We start from the raw sequence: 14,095 nt of genomic DNA on the forward strand, positions 1-14,095 counted from the left end.
GTGTCATCCGCATAGGGTCTGGAAAGAACTGTTCCGTTACAAAAAATAATGGGCTCCTTCTGCTTCTTATCTCTGGGTATGATTGGCGGACGTGAAGAGTATTTCTGTCCTGTGTTTCACCTTACATGAAGGTTTTAGCTTTCTGAAAGGCTAAAGAATAATGAAAAAGGTGTTATGAAAATCTGCTTCAGAATCCCGGTTATGAATTCTCAATCCTCAAAGCACATTGATTTAACTTCTTCCCCTCTCAAAATGAAAACCCCTCCAAAAAGTATTGCTTTGCAATCCTTTGGAAAGAAAAGCATTATGTAAATTCACAAGGGATTACTATTAAGCAATTATTATGACTATACAGAATGTTTAAAAAAACTGTTGATTAAGGAGATTATTCTACATGCAGCCTAAATCTACAACAGTGATATCTTCATTATAAATAATGTTTAAATATTCCTATCTGTGTAACAGCTATAATATCCTGATCTAAAAGGCATGGTTTAACCTGAATGGAGACTGTTTCTGAACAGTTACAAGTTTCTGTACAGTTACAAATAGCTGTAGGTAGTTAACAACATCTACAACTGACAGATCTCGACATCAGTTTTGAACCAGTTTGGGAGGTGCTTTGAATGAAACAATTAGGAAGATGTCTACAGTTGTAGAGTGCTGCTAATGTTCATGGGAAAGAATGGTAAAAAAAGCTTTTTCTCATAATTTACATTGGTTTCCTCAAGGCATCTTTTATTTCAAGTATTGACCTTTGAATTCCAGAACGTATTTCAAAAGAGCCAAAATACCACCTATGCAGCTGTCCCATGAGCTTTACTCTTTGCTATAGAAACAAAGAGATCCTAAAACAGACCCCTTACAAACCTGAGTTCAGAATATGACCCTCTTTTGTGTTTTTCTCATTATCTTGCAAAATTTGCTTTTCAGCTTTTTGGCAAACATTTGTCCAAGGATAGAAATGTACTCCAAAACAAATACAGATCCATGCTTCATTCTATGATATCAAATTTAAAAAAGAGCATTGTTTCCATATTTTGATTTATTGTCCATCTCATCCAATATTTCTGTTTATACCAAATAATCCGTTGGGGTTTTTGCATTAATCTGTTGTGAAAGCCCATTTCCTATCCACAGTAAAAACTGGACAAGCTCGAGCTGCAAGTATATCTGAAAGTAAAAGTTCTATTCATATGAATACAGTTCAATATGCAGTAGCAGGTTACATACATTTATATTACTAGATTATTTCAGTATATTTCTGCATTACAAAAAGCTAAAAATAACTGTTACATAAATATGTATGCTTCATAAAATACAATATAAAATATAATTTAATATTAATAATTTGCATATCAGATGGCTTTATCTAAACATTTGTCTGCTGTAGGTACTGTAACTAACAACAATAATAGTCTTTTTATAACCCAGCATCAATCACATTTTTTGCTTATGATGGCAATAGCTCCTTTTACATAAGGCAATGTTTGCTATAGCTTTGGTTTTCAAAGGTTCAGCATAGAGCTTTTAGGACATTTTTAATTGAGATGCAATAGTAACAATGATTTAAATAATGAGTTGAATTAATAAGACCCAGCTATTAGAAAAGAGCTCCTCCACTGTTTATTATTTTACATTATAATTATTGAAGAGAAAGCGACTGATGATGAGAGGGAGCAGCAGATTCAGACATGTATCTCATTTATATCTTAATGAAAAACTTGACAGGTTAAAATATGTTCTTCTTATTTTTTTTTCTCCATATGCTTTCCAGAAACAGGCCTGCAAGCCTCAGGAAAAGAACTTAAATATATGAACAGCTCCCAACTTTGTCCATCTAACAAACAAGCAAAACCAGAAAACCATGTTAGTGAGGCTCTGAGATTAGCATGGGAATCTGCATTTACTTATACAGTACCTCTGTGTGAACGGAGCTATCTGATTTATATAGGGATATAGGGATTATACTTTTTTGACACAGCCAAATACAAAAGAGGCTTTGCCTATCTCTCCACCCACATCTCCCCATGATTAAATACAAAATGTCTTCTGCTAGGCGCAGAAACCACTCGGGGGAGAATCAGTGACTCAGTCTGCGATCTCTTCATTAGTCACTCATACCCTTCTAGCTTCAGGTATTGGTTATTCAGACTCCCACCCCTTCCATAAAAATCAGGTTGAAAATTTAAACATTTTTTGCCTAAAGAAATGACATATGTACAGATCCAATCACTCATCACTATCATCCACCACACCCAGAATTCAAAGTTGTTCAGTTTCTAAAAAAATACTGTACAAACATGCCACCTCTCTCACTCTTTCATCTTTTCTCACTCTTGCAAACATATCTTTGAGTTCCCCACGGATTAACTGTACAGGGACCAGGAAGTCTAGTCCTTGCAATAAGCCATAGGAAAGAAGGTAAGGTTAACTGTGTGTGTTATGTTACCCTTTTCAAGCAGTTTGAGTTCACATAATGTTGAACTCTTGTGGGGCACTACTACTGTTGTACTCCTTCAGATGGATGTGTTACCTTTTGCTTGGGGAAACTTTGCTTCCTCTGCAGGATTATTTTTTGACTAATTTGTGAGTTTTTCTTTTTGGAATGACCCTCTTTAAAATCAGGTATGACTCATCTGTTTTAATGGAATAACAACCAAGGTGTGTGATTAAAGATGTGATTCAGAAAATCAGTTTATTGGAAACAGTACTTTGCAATTGTTTTTCATCTTCTGAGGTTCTTCAAAATTTCTATGGAAAACAAAATACACTAATTTGTAATTCCTGAGTAGTGTTTTTTGAAGTAGAAGAACGGCATGACATTTTCAGCTCAGACTTAAAGTATGTGTCATTAAAATAAACTGTTATTTTAAGGAATGTAAAGGAACTATATGGATTTTTTGCTCAGTCCCTGGAGAATATAAATATTCTAAAAATATAGTTTTAGAATATAAAAAATCACAATTATTTCTTACTTAGAAAAATCGGAGACTATGTATTAATCTGTTTTATGCAGAAAAAATATATTAAAAATGTAAACACTCATTTTAAATCCCAAATGGTGAAACATAATTAGTTATTAATGATTTCCTATGACATACATTTTGTGTATCACTTTACTATGTTAATAATGTGATGCTCATTTCTCTGTCAAATTAATAATAATTTGAGATCTCTTAGATTTGCAACAAGCTAATGGTGGCATAAAGAGGACTGAAAATGACTGAAAAATGATTTGGTATATAGTCTTTCCTGTATTTTTTTTCTTTGCAATTTTTTTTTATTCCTGACACCTAAAATGAGCTGTGATAAGTCTTTGCTCTGTAGCATGAGATGAAAGAGCAATGCCTTTTAACATTATAATGCATGACTGTGGAGCACTGGCTACAATTTACATGTAATTCCTGACCAAACTTTTGCCAGTTTCTGTAGGAAAATGGTACTACTGTATGTGAGTCCATCCCACTTCCAACATTTTAAAATGACTAAGTTTTAAGCATTTTTAAAACCAAATATGTCCTAACATTCTGAGTTACATGTTATAAACTGTCAAACACAAGTTTATTATTTCAAATAAAGTAATTCCAGTTGATTCTGTTAATAATTTAGTCCACTTAAAGCTTTGGTGGATTTCACACAGAAAAATATAGAGTTTTTTAAACCTATGTTACTTTACAAAATATGGCTCCTAGTCAGTTGTGAAAGACGTAGAACCCAGAGATTTAACCAAGTATGCCATCCGCTTGTAGGCCAGAACAGAACTGACACCTTCAGATAAATGGATCTGAAAACTTAAAAGAAACTGAATATTTTGCGAAATGTGCAAGACATACACACATTGGAAGTTCAAAGTTGTTTTTTATTTCTTTTTTGAGTTAGCCAATTCACCTTTACAGTATGTACTGTAGATAGGATTATCTGTTAAATAAATCATCAACTGCTGTGATACTCCCATATCACTTTAAAGCAGCTTTAGGCTGTGTCGTGTGCAATGAAAGATGTCATCTCATAACATGAAAATAGGTTAAAGTTGTAAGGAAAAAAACAATCTTGTTTTTTTTACATTCAACATAGCTGGAATTGTTCTAACGAGTTACACCATCATAATCTGTGCAAGTAACTTTATTATTATTATAATTTGAAAGTAAAGGATATCCACTTTGTTTCATTATTAATTACAAGGGACATTTGATTCCCTCTGTACATAGGCTCTGAATTTCCAGCAACCACGAATGGGAATTAGCAGTTAGAAGATGGATGGAACCTCCATTCCCATCTTAGATAGTGACATGGCCAGTGTAGGCAGAGTATTCCAAGTTCCTTGTGCTGCTTTTTTCAGCAGAGAAAGCAGGAGTGATGAGTGATTTAAGTGAGTACCTTGTTTAGTGTCCTCTTGTGGGACATTTTGTACTAGAATTTGCTGAGAACTAGTGAAAATAAGCATCACTTTGCATTCAATAGGTATTTTAATATCTTAGTTTTTGGCACAATACAAACCTAATGCATAGTTTTCTCTGTAACATCCTGAATTCAGTGACAATCTATATTTTGTTCTTAGTCATTTTGTAATTATGTAAAATTATAGTCATGCTAATGTGGCCAGCAGCCATATCACTCTGCAACTCATTACTGGCAACCCACTGAAACTAAGCAGGTGTGAGCCTGGTCAGTACCTGGATGGGAGACCTCCTGGGAAAAACTAAGGTTGCTGCTGGAAGAGGTGTTAGTGGGGCCAGCAAGGGGCACTCACCCTGCGGTCCATATGGGTCCTCATACCCCAGTATAGTGACGGGGACACTATACTGTAAAAAGGTGCCGTCCTTCGAATGAGACATAAAAGCGAGGTCCTGACTCACTGTAGCCCATCCCAGGGCATTTCTCGAAGAGAGTAGGGGTGTTACCCCAGGGTCCTGGCCATATTTCCCATTGGCCCTTACCAATCATGGCCTCCTAATAATCCTCATCTATGAATTGGCTTCATTACTCTGCTCTCCTCCCCACTGATGTGTGGTGAGCGTTCTGGTGCACTATGGCTGCCGTCGCATCATCCAGGTGGAGCTGCACATGGCTGGTGGTGGAGGGGAGTCCCCATTACCTGTAAAGCGCTTTGAGTGGAGTGTCCAGAAAAGCACTATATAAGTGTAAGAAATTAATTAATGAAACTCAGTTGATAAAGTTTTGTTATGGTGCCTCTGGCTTTACAAAGTCTTCAAGATGATTCTTCTCTCTTATTCAACATCATTATTTGACATGCTGCACAAATTTTGAATTTCACTTCAGGTCACAAAACATTTTATAGCTCCTTTACAGTTCCTTACATCAGATGCATTAGATAAAGTAGTCTCCAAATATCTTAATATCATTTGATGAACTGAACAAAATGTGAGACAGACGCAAATCCAAAGCTAAAGACCTGCATGACTTTCAGAACTGCATAGACAGACATTGTTATCGTTATCACTAGTTCACTTGACTGACAATTTTATTCAAAGCAACTTACATGTGAGCCCGTTCATAGAGTTCTGAACGTTAATAGAGCAATTCAGGTGATGTACATTACTCAAGGGTAAAAAAGCAGTGCCTCATCTTGAATTTTAACTGACAAATGTTCAACACCAGTTCTAACTAGGACCCCAGGAGCAGTAGAAATAAACCCAGCCTGAGGCATCACAGTTTGATTCCTATTCTTCACAAATCACGTTTGTTTTTCTACTTGAGTTTCACTTTTCTGATCTTCCCACTTTCCTAGTGGGAATGTCCAAAAATGTAATTTGTGTTTCCTTCAAACACATTATATATTCCCATTTGACTTGGAAATAAACTAGTTTCTGTTTGGCACATTCTTGTTTGCCATATGCCCCAGACACATACTGTAAGGTCACAAATTCCTGGTGATACCAGAGCAATTTTTGAAAATGCCTACTGTAGTTTTTAGCCTGTTATCCTTCGAAACCACTTTTCCGATGTCGAAGAAAACTCAGTCTTCACTCAGGTTGAGATTGTCAAACAGAGATCTTAATTCAGTCAGCTGAAGGGGAGCATATCACATAGAAAGGGTTTCCCCTTGCACTCAGTATGCTCACTGGACTGAAGTTACACTTTCCTTTTTATACATTAAAAGTAGGCAAGACTTTAACATATCAAAGGAACATAGAGGGAAAGGGGCAGTGTCAGAAGTCAAACAAACAGTACAGGAAGATGCCATTTGGCATCCTGCAATCTGTTTGATTTCTCTCTGGTTGAATGGGTGTGAAGAATCACAGGCTTTAGTTTGCACCTAGGACAGTCACTGTTTTGACCTTTTCACTCGGTCTTCCACACTGACCACACATTTAGATTAACATTTCTTATGTCCTCTTCCTTGTGGGATACCAACCATTCCATTAGTCTTATTCATAATTATTCATATTCATAATTGGATGACATGTCATTGATAAACCATTTATGTTCAACTAATACAAAGGGTATGAATACAATTAGAAATAGTGGTAATTGTTTTTTAAATTTGTATTGTGGGTGTATTCAGTCCCCCTTGTATTTTTTAAAATCCATTATAAGTCATAAATGTTGAAACATTTAGGCCTATGCCTTCATTTTCTTTGCTTAATCAACTTTTAGTTAAAGCTCATCAAAGCTATGAATAAATCTGATAAGTATAATCTATTTAAATAGATGTAAAAACTGTAAATGTGTCTAAATGAAAGAAAAGAAAATGGAAAAATCTGAATCTTGAATGGAAAGTTTTAAAAAGTTAGAATGGAAAATGGAATGCTGGTAACCCTTAAGATCTGGAATTAGTTACCCTTTGTTCTGAATCACTGGTCTCCAGCTTGGAGTCCCAGAGTTTTGGGTTGTAGAGTGCACAAGTCCAATTGGTGGGTGAGATGTGTCTTTAGCCATTGTCTAAAATAAGGTTAATAAATTATGATGGCAATTAATCTATTCAAGTAAGTTCTGGATTGGCTGGACTGCATATAATAAATTCCTATAGCTTTCTAAGATGAGGGTTGTTTGCTTGGTGACTTCTCAATCTTCATTATGTCTGAGAACACAAATAAAAAGGGACATATAAACTAAAGAATTGAAAGTAAAAATTCTTGCATGTAACTCAAAGCAATAAGAACGTGTCTTTTTATCTAAACGAAAAAGGAAGTTATATGTCTTAGACACACACACAAACCACCCCCTCCTGTCCTAGTAATCAAAAGCTCCCTGCTGAAAAAAGACTTTTAGTATTTTTGGAAGTAGTTACTTGACCTTTATTTTTAATTTCCCTTTATTTTTTATTATGTAAAGCATTGTCTCACAGATTCCTTCTCAGGACCTATCATGTCTTCTGATTTCAACATTACACAAGGAGTAATGGCATCTGTTTATACAATATATATGCATTACTTGTGTGATTACTTTAGACGGACTGAAGATGTGTTATACAAGCTCATCCTTTTAAGATTTAATTAGCAAATCACTGTCATTGTTAGTTGTACAGGCAGCAATGCTGTGTAAATAGGTCACTGCCACAGAAGAGTATTTTTTTAGCAGAAAAGACACAGTATTGAATAAACTGGTTCCTGAGCCAGTTTCTGTGTCTTGTGGATTCTATTTGTTTTCCTATGGGGGCTCAAGACCTTCATTCCTATGATAGGATTTCATGGACCTAGAGGAGTTCTAAAGAAATGCTTCTTCTCACAGTTGCACAGGGAGAATGTCTAAGAAAATACAGCATGTTCAATGTACTATATGTGAGAGGTATAAATTAAACTAATGATAAATTGCAGAACAAATGATTTAGTAATTAACGGGTTACATTTGTTTCCTACAGTATTGTGATCATTTTTACTTGTTTTAATTGTGAATTAAGCTTTTCACTTGCTTAATGACTAAATAGACAAAGGGTATTCAGTTATTTAATGTACACAATTAAAAAGTATGAGAGGAATATTTAATTAAATTAATTAATTAAAACCTCTCCTGTGCCATTTGAAAAAGTTAAGGTTTGGAAATGTTAGCTTTCTCCACAGAACCATTTTAGTGTAATTAAGTTTTTCTTTGGCATAAAAGAAATGGGAGCCTCCCCATTTCCATCATTCATATTTTTCTAAACTGTAACAATAGAGTCTGCATGTCCTGTGTTGCTTTTGTTCAGCACAGGAAGAAAAACAATGCAGTGAAGTTTGCTAGTATTCAGTGACAAATAACTTGTTATTATCCTGTTATTATTATTATTATTATTATTATTATTATTATTATTATTAATTTCATTTGCACTTTTATCCATGTTTACCTTTTTATACAGTTGCACTCTTTATTGCAGCCAATTTAAAGTGAAGTGCCTCGCTCAAGTGAACATTAGCACTGGATTGTGAACCCAGTTCTGAGTCAATAGCCCTAACCACGTCTCACAGATGATTTTTATGTTTTCAGAAACGTTTTGTACTAGAAGTGACTGATACACATGTATCAACAAAGCTTATTGAATAGAATTCAATTTAATAAGTATTTTACTTATTGAAAATAATTATTTTCTCAATACAACAATACCTTGTATTTTCTTCTGGGAAGGAATTAAGATCAAAAGTTAACTCAAATGAAATTCATGAGTTCTAGATCTAGCGCTTAACTTCTATTCATTGCTTAGAAGAAATCTCAATCATACAGAAAGCTGTCATCCAGCAGCTTCGGTTAAGAAAATTGCATTTGCCAGCTGTTTCCCACTTCTGATTTAATCTTTGATCTTTAAATCACTTAACAACTAAATATTTTACTGAATTCCTCACAACTAGATAGGCAAGACCTCTCATTTGTAACCTTTCATATGTTTTTATATGATTTGAAAATATTTTAGCAGTTTTCTTAATAAATGTCAAGCCAAAGATAAAGGTTACAGTGTGTAGTGGGTTGGTACATTAAACAGTATAGCCTCAAGGAAAACATAACTTGTATTGGTTTATTTATTCAGGTGGGAAGCTGCGTCAGCATGTGTAGGCTGCAAAGGAACTGTCTAAAACTTTTGAAGGCTCCACAGCCGAAACGTTGTGTTCTCTTTCTTCTTTTTTTCAGCATGGAATAAACCTATTACTTGTTCCTTTGGTTTATTTATTGTGTTTTCTGGTTTTCAATCAGTATAATTTCCTTAGAACAGATTTCACACCTGGGTGCCCTGAAACACTTATCTTTCTACATGAATAGACTAGGCTTCATTCTTTTCAGTTAACAGATTATATACAGTAGAGTCAGATAAAGCTGATTTCTCATACAATTTTGTTTGCTTATACAGATGAAAAAGATTGGATAAAAAAGAATGGGTGGTAAAATCAGTGTCTGTGTCCCACACTAGAATTCCTTCCCCTTGGGAAGAAATATCTGAAAGCAAAACATTGGTGTTAACAAAAAGAGGACAACGGTTTTGCCACGTGAGGCTGAAAATAACACCTTCACCTTAAACAATATGGTGTCTTTAAATTTGTTGATAATGTCATTTTGGATTGGATTTATAAACTGGTGGGAAGGAGTAACAAAACTAAATAAACAGCTTCAAGGCACTCTCCTAATCGACACAAGAATGTAAATGGTAGATGTCTAATTTTCAGCCCTCAGTCATCTCTTAAATGTAAAAATGTCTCTTTCTTTAGCAGATTTGAATTGTCAAAGTTACATAGTGTATTTTGTAAAATATTTGGAAAATGAATTTCCCCTCCCCAGTCAGGTTCACCGGGATTCTTCGGTATGTCTGGAGTCTACATAGCCAGAGGATGCATTCCTTTTGTCATTCACAAACAGGAAGTTGTACTGCTCTTAAAGCGAAGACTCAGCTTTAAGACTCATACTTTTTCTGTCTGTTAACCTGTGCTGTCCAGGTGGATCTCACAATGGCCTTGCTTCCTGACATGAATTCTTCTCGTTGTAAAAAAAATGTGCCCTGTTTTCTGCAGGGACTTTCTCTCGTGGACCTGAAAATGTTTCGCAAGAAAAAGAAGAAGAGGCCCGAAATCTCAGCACCGCTGAACTTTCAACACCGGGTTCACACCTCCTTCGACCCCAAACAGGGGAAGTTCATCGGCCTCCCCCAGCAATGGCAGAGTCTCATCGAGACCCTCAGAAGGCCCAAGCCCATGGTAGATCCCTCCAGAATCACTAATGTGGATCTGAAACCAAAGAAGGTAAGTTGTGTTAGTGTTTTTTCACATTCGTGAAGAAAGAATTGCACTTTGTTTATTGCTCCAAATACATGGACAGTGTAAACTGTAACAAGGTTAAGGACTGCGACTTGTCTACCTCTTGGGTATTAAAGTTCAAGCCTCTATCGACAATTGCTAGTTAGGTAATTATAACAGAGAGTTAAACAGTGATTTTTACCTAAAGTTTTGAAAAGTTTTAGACAGAATTTATCTCAGGTTAGATAAAAGTGAAACAATGTTTTTTGAAACAGAAAAAGGTTTTTATGGTTGTCTCGCCAGTTCAATCCCGTGCTGCCATGGATATTGATTCAGTATCAGAAGATATTCAGTCTTCAACCTTGTTTTTTTAAATATCTGAGAAGAATTATTTTGCTACAGCAGTTGCATTGAGCTAAGATCATGTCTTTGGAAAACGTCTTTAAGAGTTGAAAGCCATCTGACAAATGTAGTTCTTTTTTGCATGGGACAGCTATACATACATATTGTCCATGAAAAATCCAGCAGGATGTTAGATCTAACTGCTCTATAAAGGTAATTTGTAATATGCAATAAACATTCACAGTAGATGTCAAGATCAGCAAAAGAAGTTACACTTACAGCTTTTATTCAGCAATATACATGCAAGCAGGCAATGATGACAGTCAGACAGCCACTGTATTCCTACACACTGAGGTTCAACTCTAAGCAAGGGAAAAATTTGGACACAGACCTAATTTTAAAGTTTAAATGTTTTTACTTTCTTTTTTACTTTTACTTTTTAAGTATAAATCCTTCTATTACTATTTTTCAATATGGAAAGAAATAGACAGTTTTTCACATAAACAGTATAACAGATGACTATTTTGTTCCAATACTGCTGTATACATTTTCATCCATCAGAATTTATTTGAAATTATTCCTTCTATATTCAGGCTTTTTTAGTATGCAATTTTGCACTCTCTGTTCATTCTGATGTTGATTGACAAAAGTAATTAATTTCACCATAAGTGGCTGCATATTTTAAATTTATAAATGCAAACGTGGTTTAGTGATAAGACAAACTGTGAATTTGGAACATTTTCATTGCAACTGCATTATAGTCTGTGCCACTATAGTTTTTAGCTGTCCAATTACTTGATAACAGGTTGTGGATATTTCCAGATAACAATGACATATATGAAATTTGACACGTTTTATTTTCATTAAGTATAAATGATACAAATGCGGACAAACTTGTTAGGGCCGATTTTTATAATATTTTCCAAAGACTTGGCTAACTCAAAAGGACAGTTTATGTGGAGAGTTTTTAAGTTATTGCCAAGCATTAAAACAATTATTGATGTGCTGTTAGGGTTCCGCAATGTGAAAATATTTCTTTCCAATGGCTCTACTGCCACATTTTGTCTACCATACTGAAGGTGTCATTGTTTCCTTGAGAAGGCTGCACATTAAGCAACCAATTCTGAAGCCTCGCACCCATGATTTGATATGATGTATCTTACATATTAAGACACATTTTCACTATTCCTTCTGCTCTTGATAGGAAATGTAAAAGCATTCCAGGGAGATGTTGCAGAGATCTGCCAGTAGCTATGGTGACCAATGTTATCTATTTATAGCATGCTTTTGTATTTGGATGTATGCAGCAAACTGATTTCTAGCTTAATTTTTTTTCACTCTCTTATTGTCTGAAACCCTCATGGCGCAGTAAAATACCTGCAAATAACATTTAATATATTTTAAGGATGACCTATAAGCAGAGCTCTGAGTGAAAAAGTGAAACTAATTCTTTCAAAATTAACACTTGGGATAAATTCAATATGCCGAGAAGATACATTTTTGTGTTACCTCACCACATCCCATTGTCATAAAAAATTACATTTCTATATGAAAGCTGTTGTCCTTCAAGTTAATGCTGAGGAGTTTTTTTCTGATTCTCCTATGCATGGGAAAGAGAAGGCGAAGAACAAAGTACTCTAGAAGAATATTGAAGCTGATTACACATGTTTGGCCCATAAAGTAGTAGGAGTTCAGTGTGGTACTCTTAGTTTTGTGTCTCAAATCCCATGCAATTCACCAAAAACAAGCATCACGTATTGTGGCATTGCATTAAACAATACAAAGTTCATATGGTACATACAGCACATCCATACATTTTCTAACCTCTTTATTCAAGTCAGGGTCGCTGGGGAGATGGAGCCTAACCCAGCAATCACTGGGCGCAAGGCAGGATACAACCTGGATTGGATGCAAATCCATCGTAGGGCAGACAGACACAAATACAGACACATACATGAACACGCTCACACCAGGGGAAATTTTTGCAGAAGTCAATTAACCTACTATTACTTCTTTAGACTGTGGGAGAAAACCAGAGCCCAGAGGAAACCCATGCTAACATGGGGAGAACATACAGTACCAACCCTACACATGCAGTATACTATAATGCCTCAGGAATTGAAACCATGGCCCCAGATCTGTATGAAAGCTTACCACTGCACAATTGTACCACCCGTATATAATATGTGTGGGTCATAATTCCCCAGTATAGTGACGGGGACGCGATACTGTAAAAAGGCGCCGTTATTCAGATGAGATTTAAACCGAGGTCCCGACCCTCTGTGGTCATTAAAAATGTCAGAAAAGAATAGGGGTGTTAAAAATTCTCAAATAGAGTAGAGGTTAAATTTCCCATATTATTATTATAATAATATACATGATCTGCACATGCATGCATACTCCTGAAAATCATTAATAAAATTATAATCTGGATTTCTGTATGAAATAAGGTCTTGTGGGTGGCACATTGGAATGGCAGTTAGCAGTACTATTTCGTGCTGCTGGGGTCCTGTGTGCAACTTCAGCCCGGAGTGTCTTCTGTTTTGAGTTTGTTGAGTTTCTCCCTATGTCTGTGTTGGTTTTCTCCAGGTACTTCATTGTCCTCTTGCCTTACAAAGATAAAATGTCTAGGTTATTTTGTGTTTGTGAACGTTAACCAACTTTATTATAATAAGGAATAAGTAATAGGTTTATTCCATGCCAAAAAGAGAAGAGAGAAAACATGTTTCACAGCAAAAATGTGTTTTCTCTCTTCTCTTTTCAACATGGAATAAACCTATTACTTGTTACTTTGCATACTATGCATGCTCACACAGCTTCCCACCTTTATTATAATAAATAATGTGTAAATAAAATGACCTGAAGTACATGTTTTGAACAGTAGATGGGGCTTTTGTTTCAGTTTGCAAGGCACTGTAGTGACCACTTTCATAGAAAAGGCTGACCAAGACCATGAACAATGCCAAAAGGAATGTTAAGGTTGGTTTAAGAATTTGGGATTAAAATGTTAAATTGTGCAGTTCATGAAGTTCAAAAGTTTAGAATTTCCTCCCTAAATCTAACTTCCAATCCTCTCTGATTTTTTAAATATCTGAAAACAGTTAACAAAGGTATTCATCAGATTAATTATTAATAATCCACTAAATTTGGCATGAAACTGTGAAAACAAAGCAGATCCTAAAGACTGGGACTAAGACCTATTGACTCTCCTGTTGTCTCTTTAATGGGAAGGCTCTTTATCATGCAAATGGCTACCTTCTGTGTGACATAGCACTTAATGCTTCCAGATGGAATGAGCTCAGGCATGGCTCAAGGCAGTGTTTAAACCTCGATGTTGCCTTTCCTGATACACTGGAACTTTACATTGAGCTAAAAAGTCCAGGAGGCATTTTGTTGATAGGATGAAAAGTATTTCTGAACTCCACAAAAAATCAATTTGAAGACCTTGCTTCAGGGGCTTTGAAGTCAAGGATTTTTCTTTTTTCTTTCAAGCTTAATATTTAATATTATGCTATTTATGGTGACTGTTAATCATGTACTGGTTGACATGTCCATGGAAGGGTAGTTTCATGTAAACAATATTTTGCTTCAGCTCT

The 14,095-nt window shown here is 35.4% G+C and overlaps 1 protein-coding gene across 2 annotated transcripts in view; it reads left to right on the forward strand.

Moving 5' to 3' along the window:
* LOC102692005 (serine/threonine-protein kinase PAK 6) overlaps positions 1–14,095 on the forward strand; it is a 47,040-nt gene that overhangs the window by 14,906 nt on the left and 18,039 nt on the right. For both annotated transcript variants that reach the window (XM_015350809.2, XM_015350808.2), the window contains exon 2: positions 9,936–10,163. In XM_015350809.2, the coding sequence (XP_015206295.2) occupies positions 9,960–10,163 (204 nt within the window). In that variant the 5' untranslated portion in view covers positions 9,936–9,959. The remainder of the gene's footprint in view (positions 1–9,935; positions 10,164–14,095) is intronic.

The sequence above is a fragment of the Lepisosteus oculatus genome, chromosome 8, assembly GCF_040954835.1.
Source record: "Lepisosteus oculatus isolate fLepOcu1 chromosome 8, fLepOcu1.hap2, whole genome shotgun sequence".
Lineage (NCBI taxonomy): Eukaryota > Metazoa > Chordata > Actinopteri > Semionotiformes > Lepisosteidae > Lepisosteus > Lepisosteus oculatus.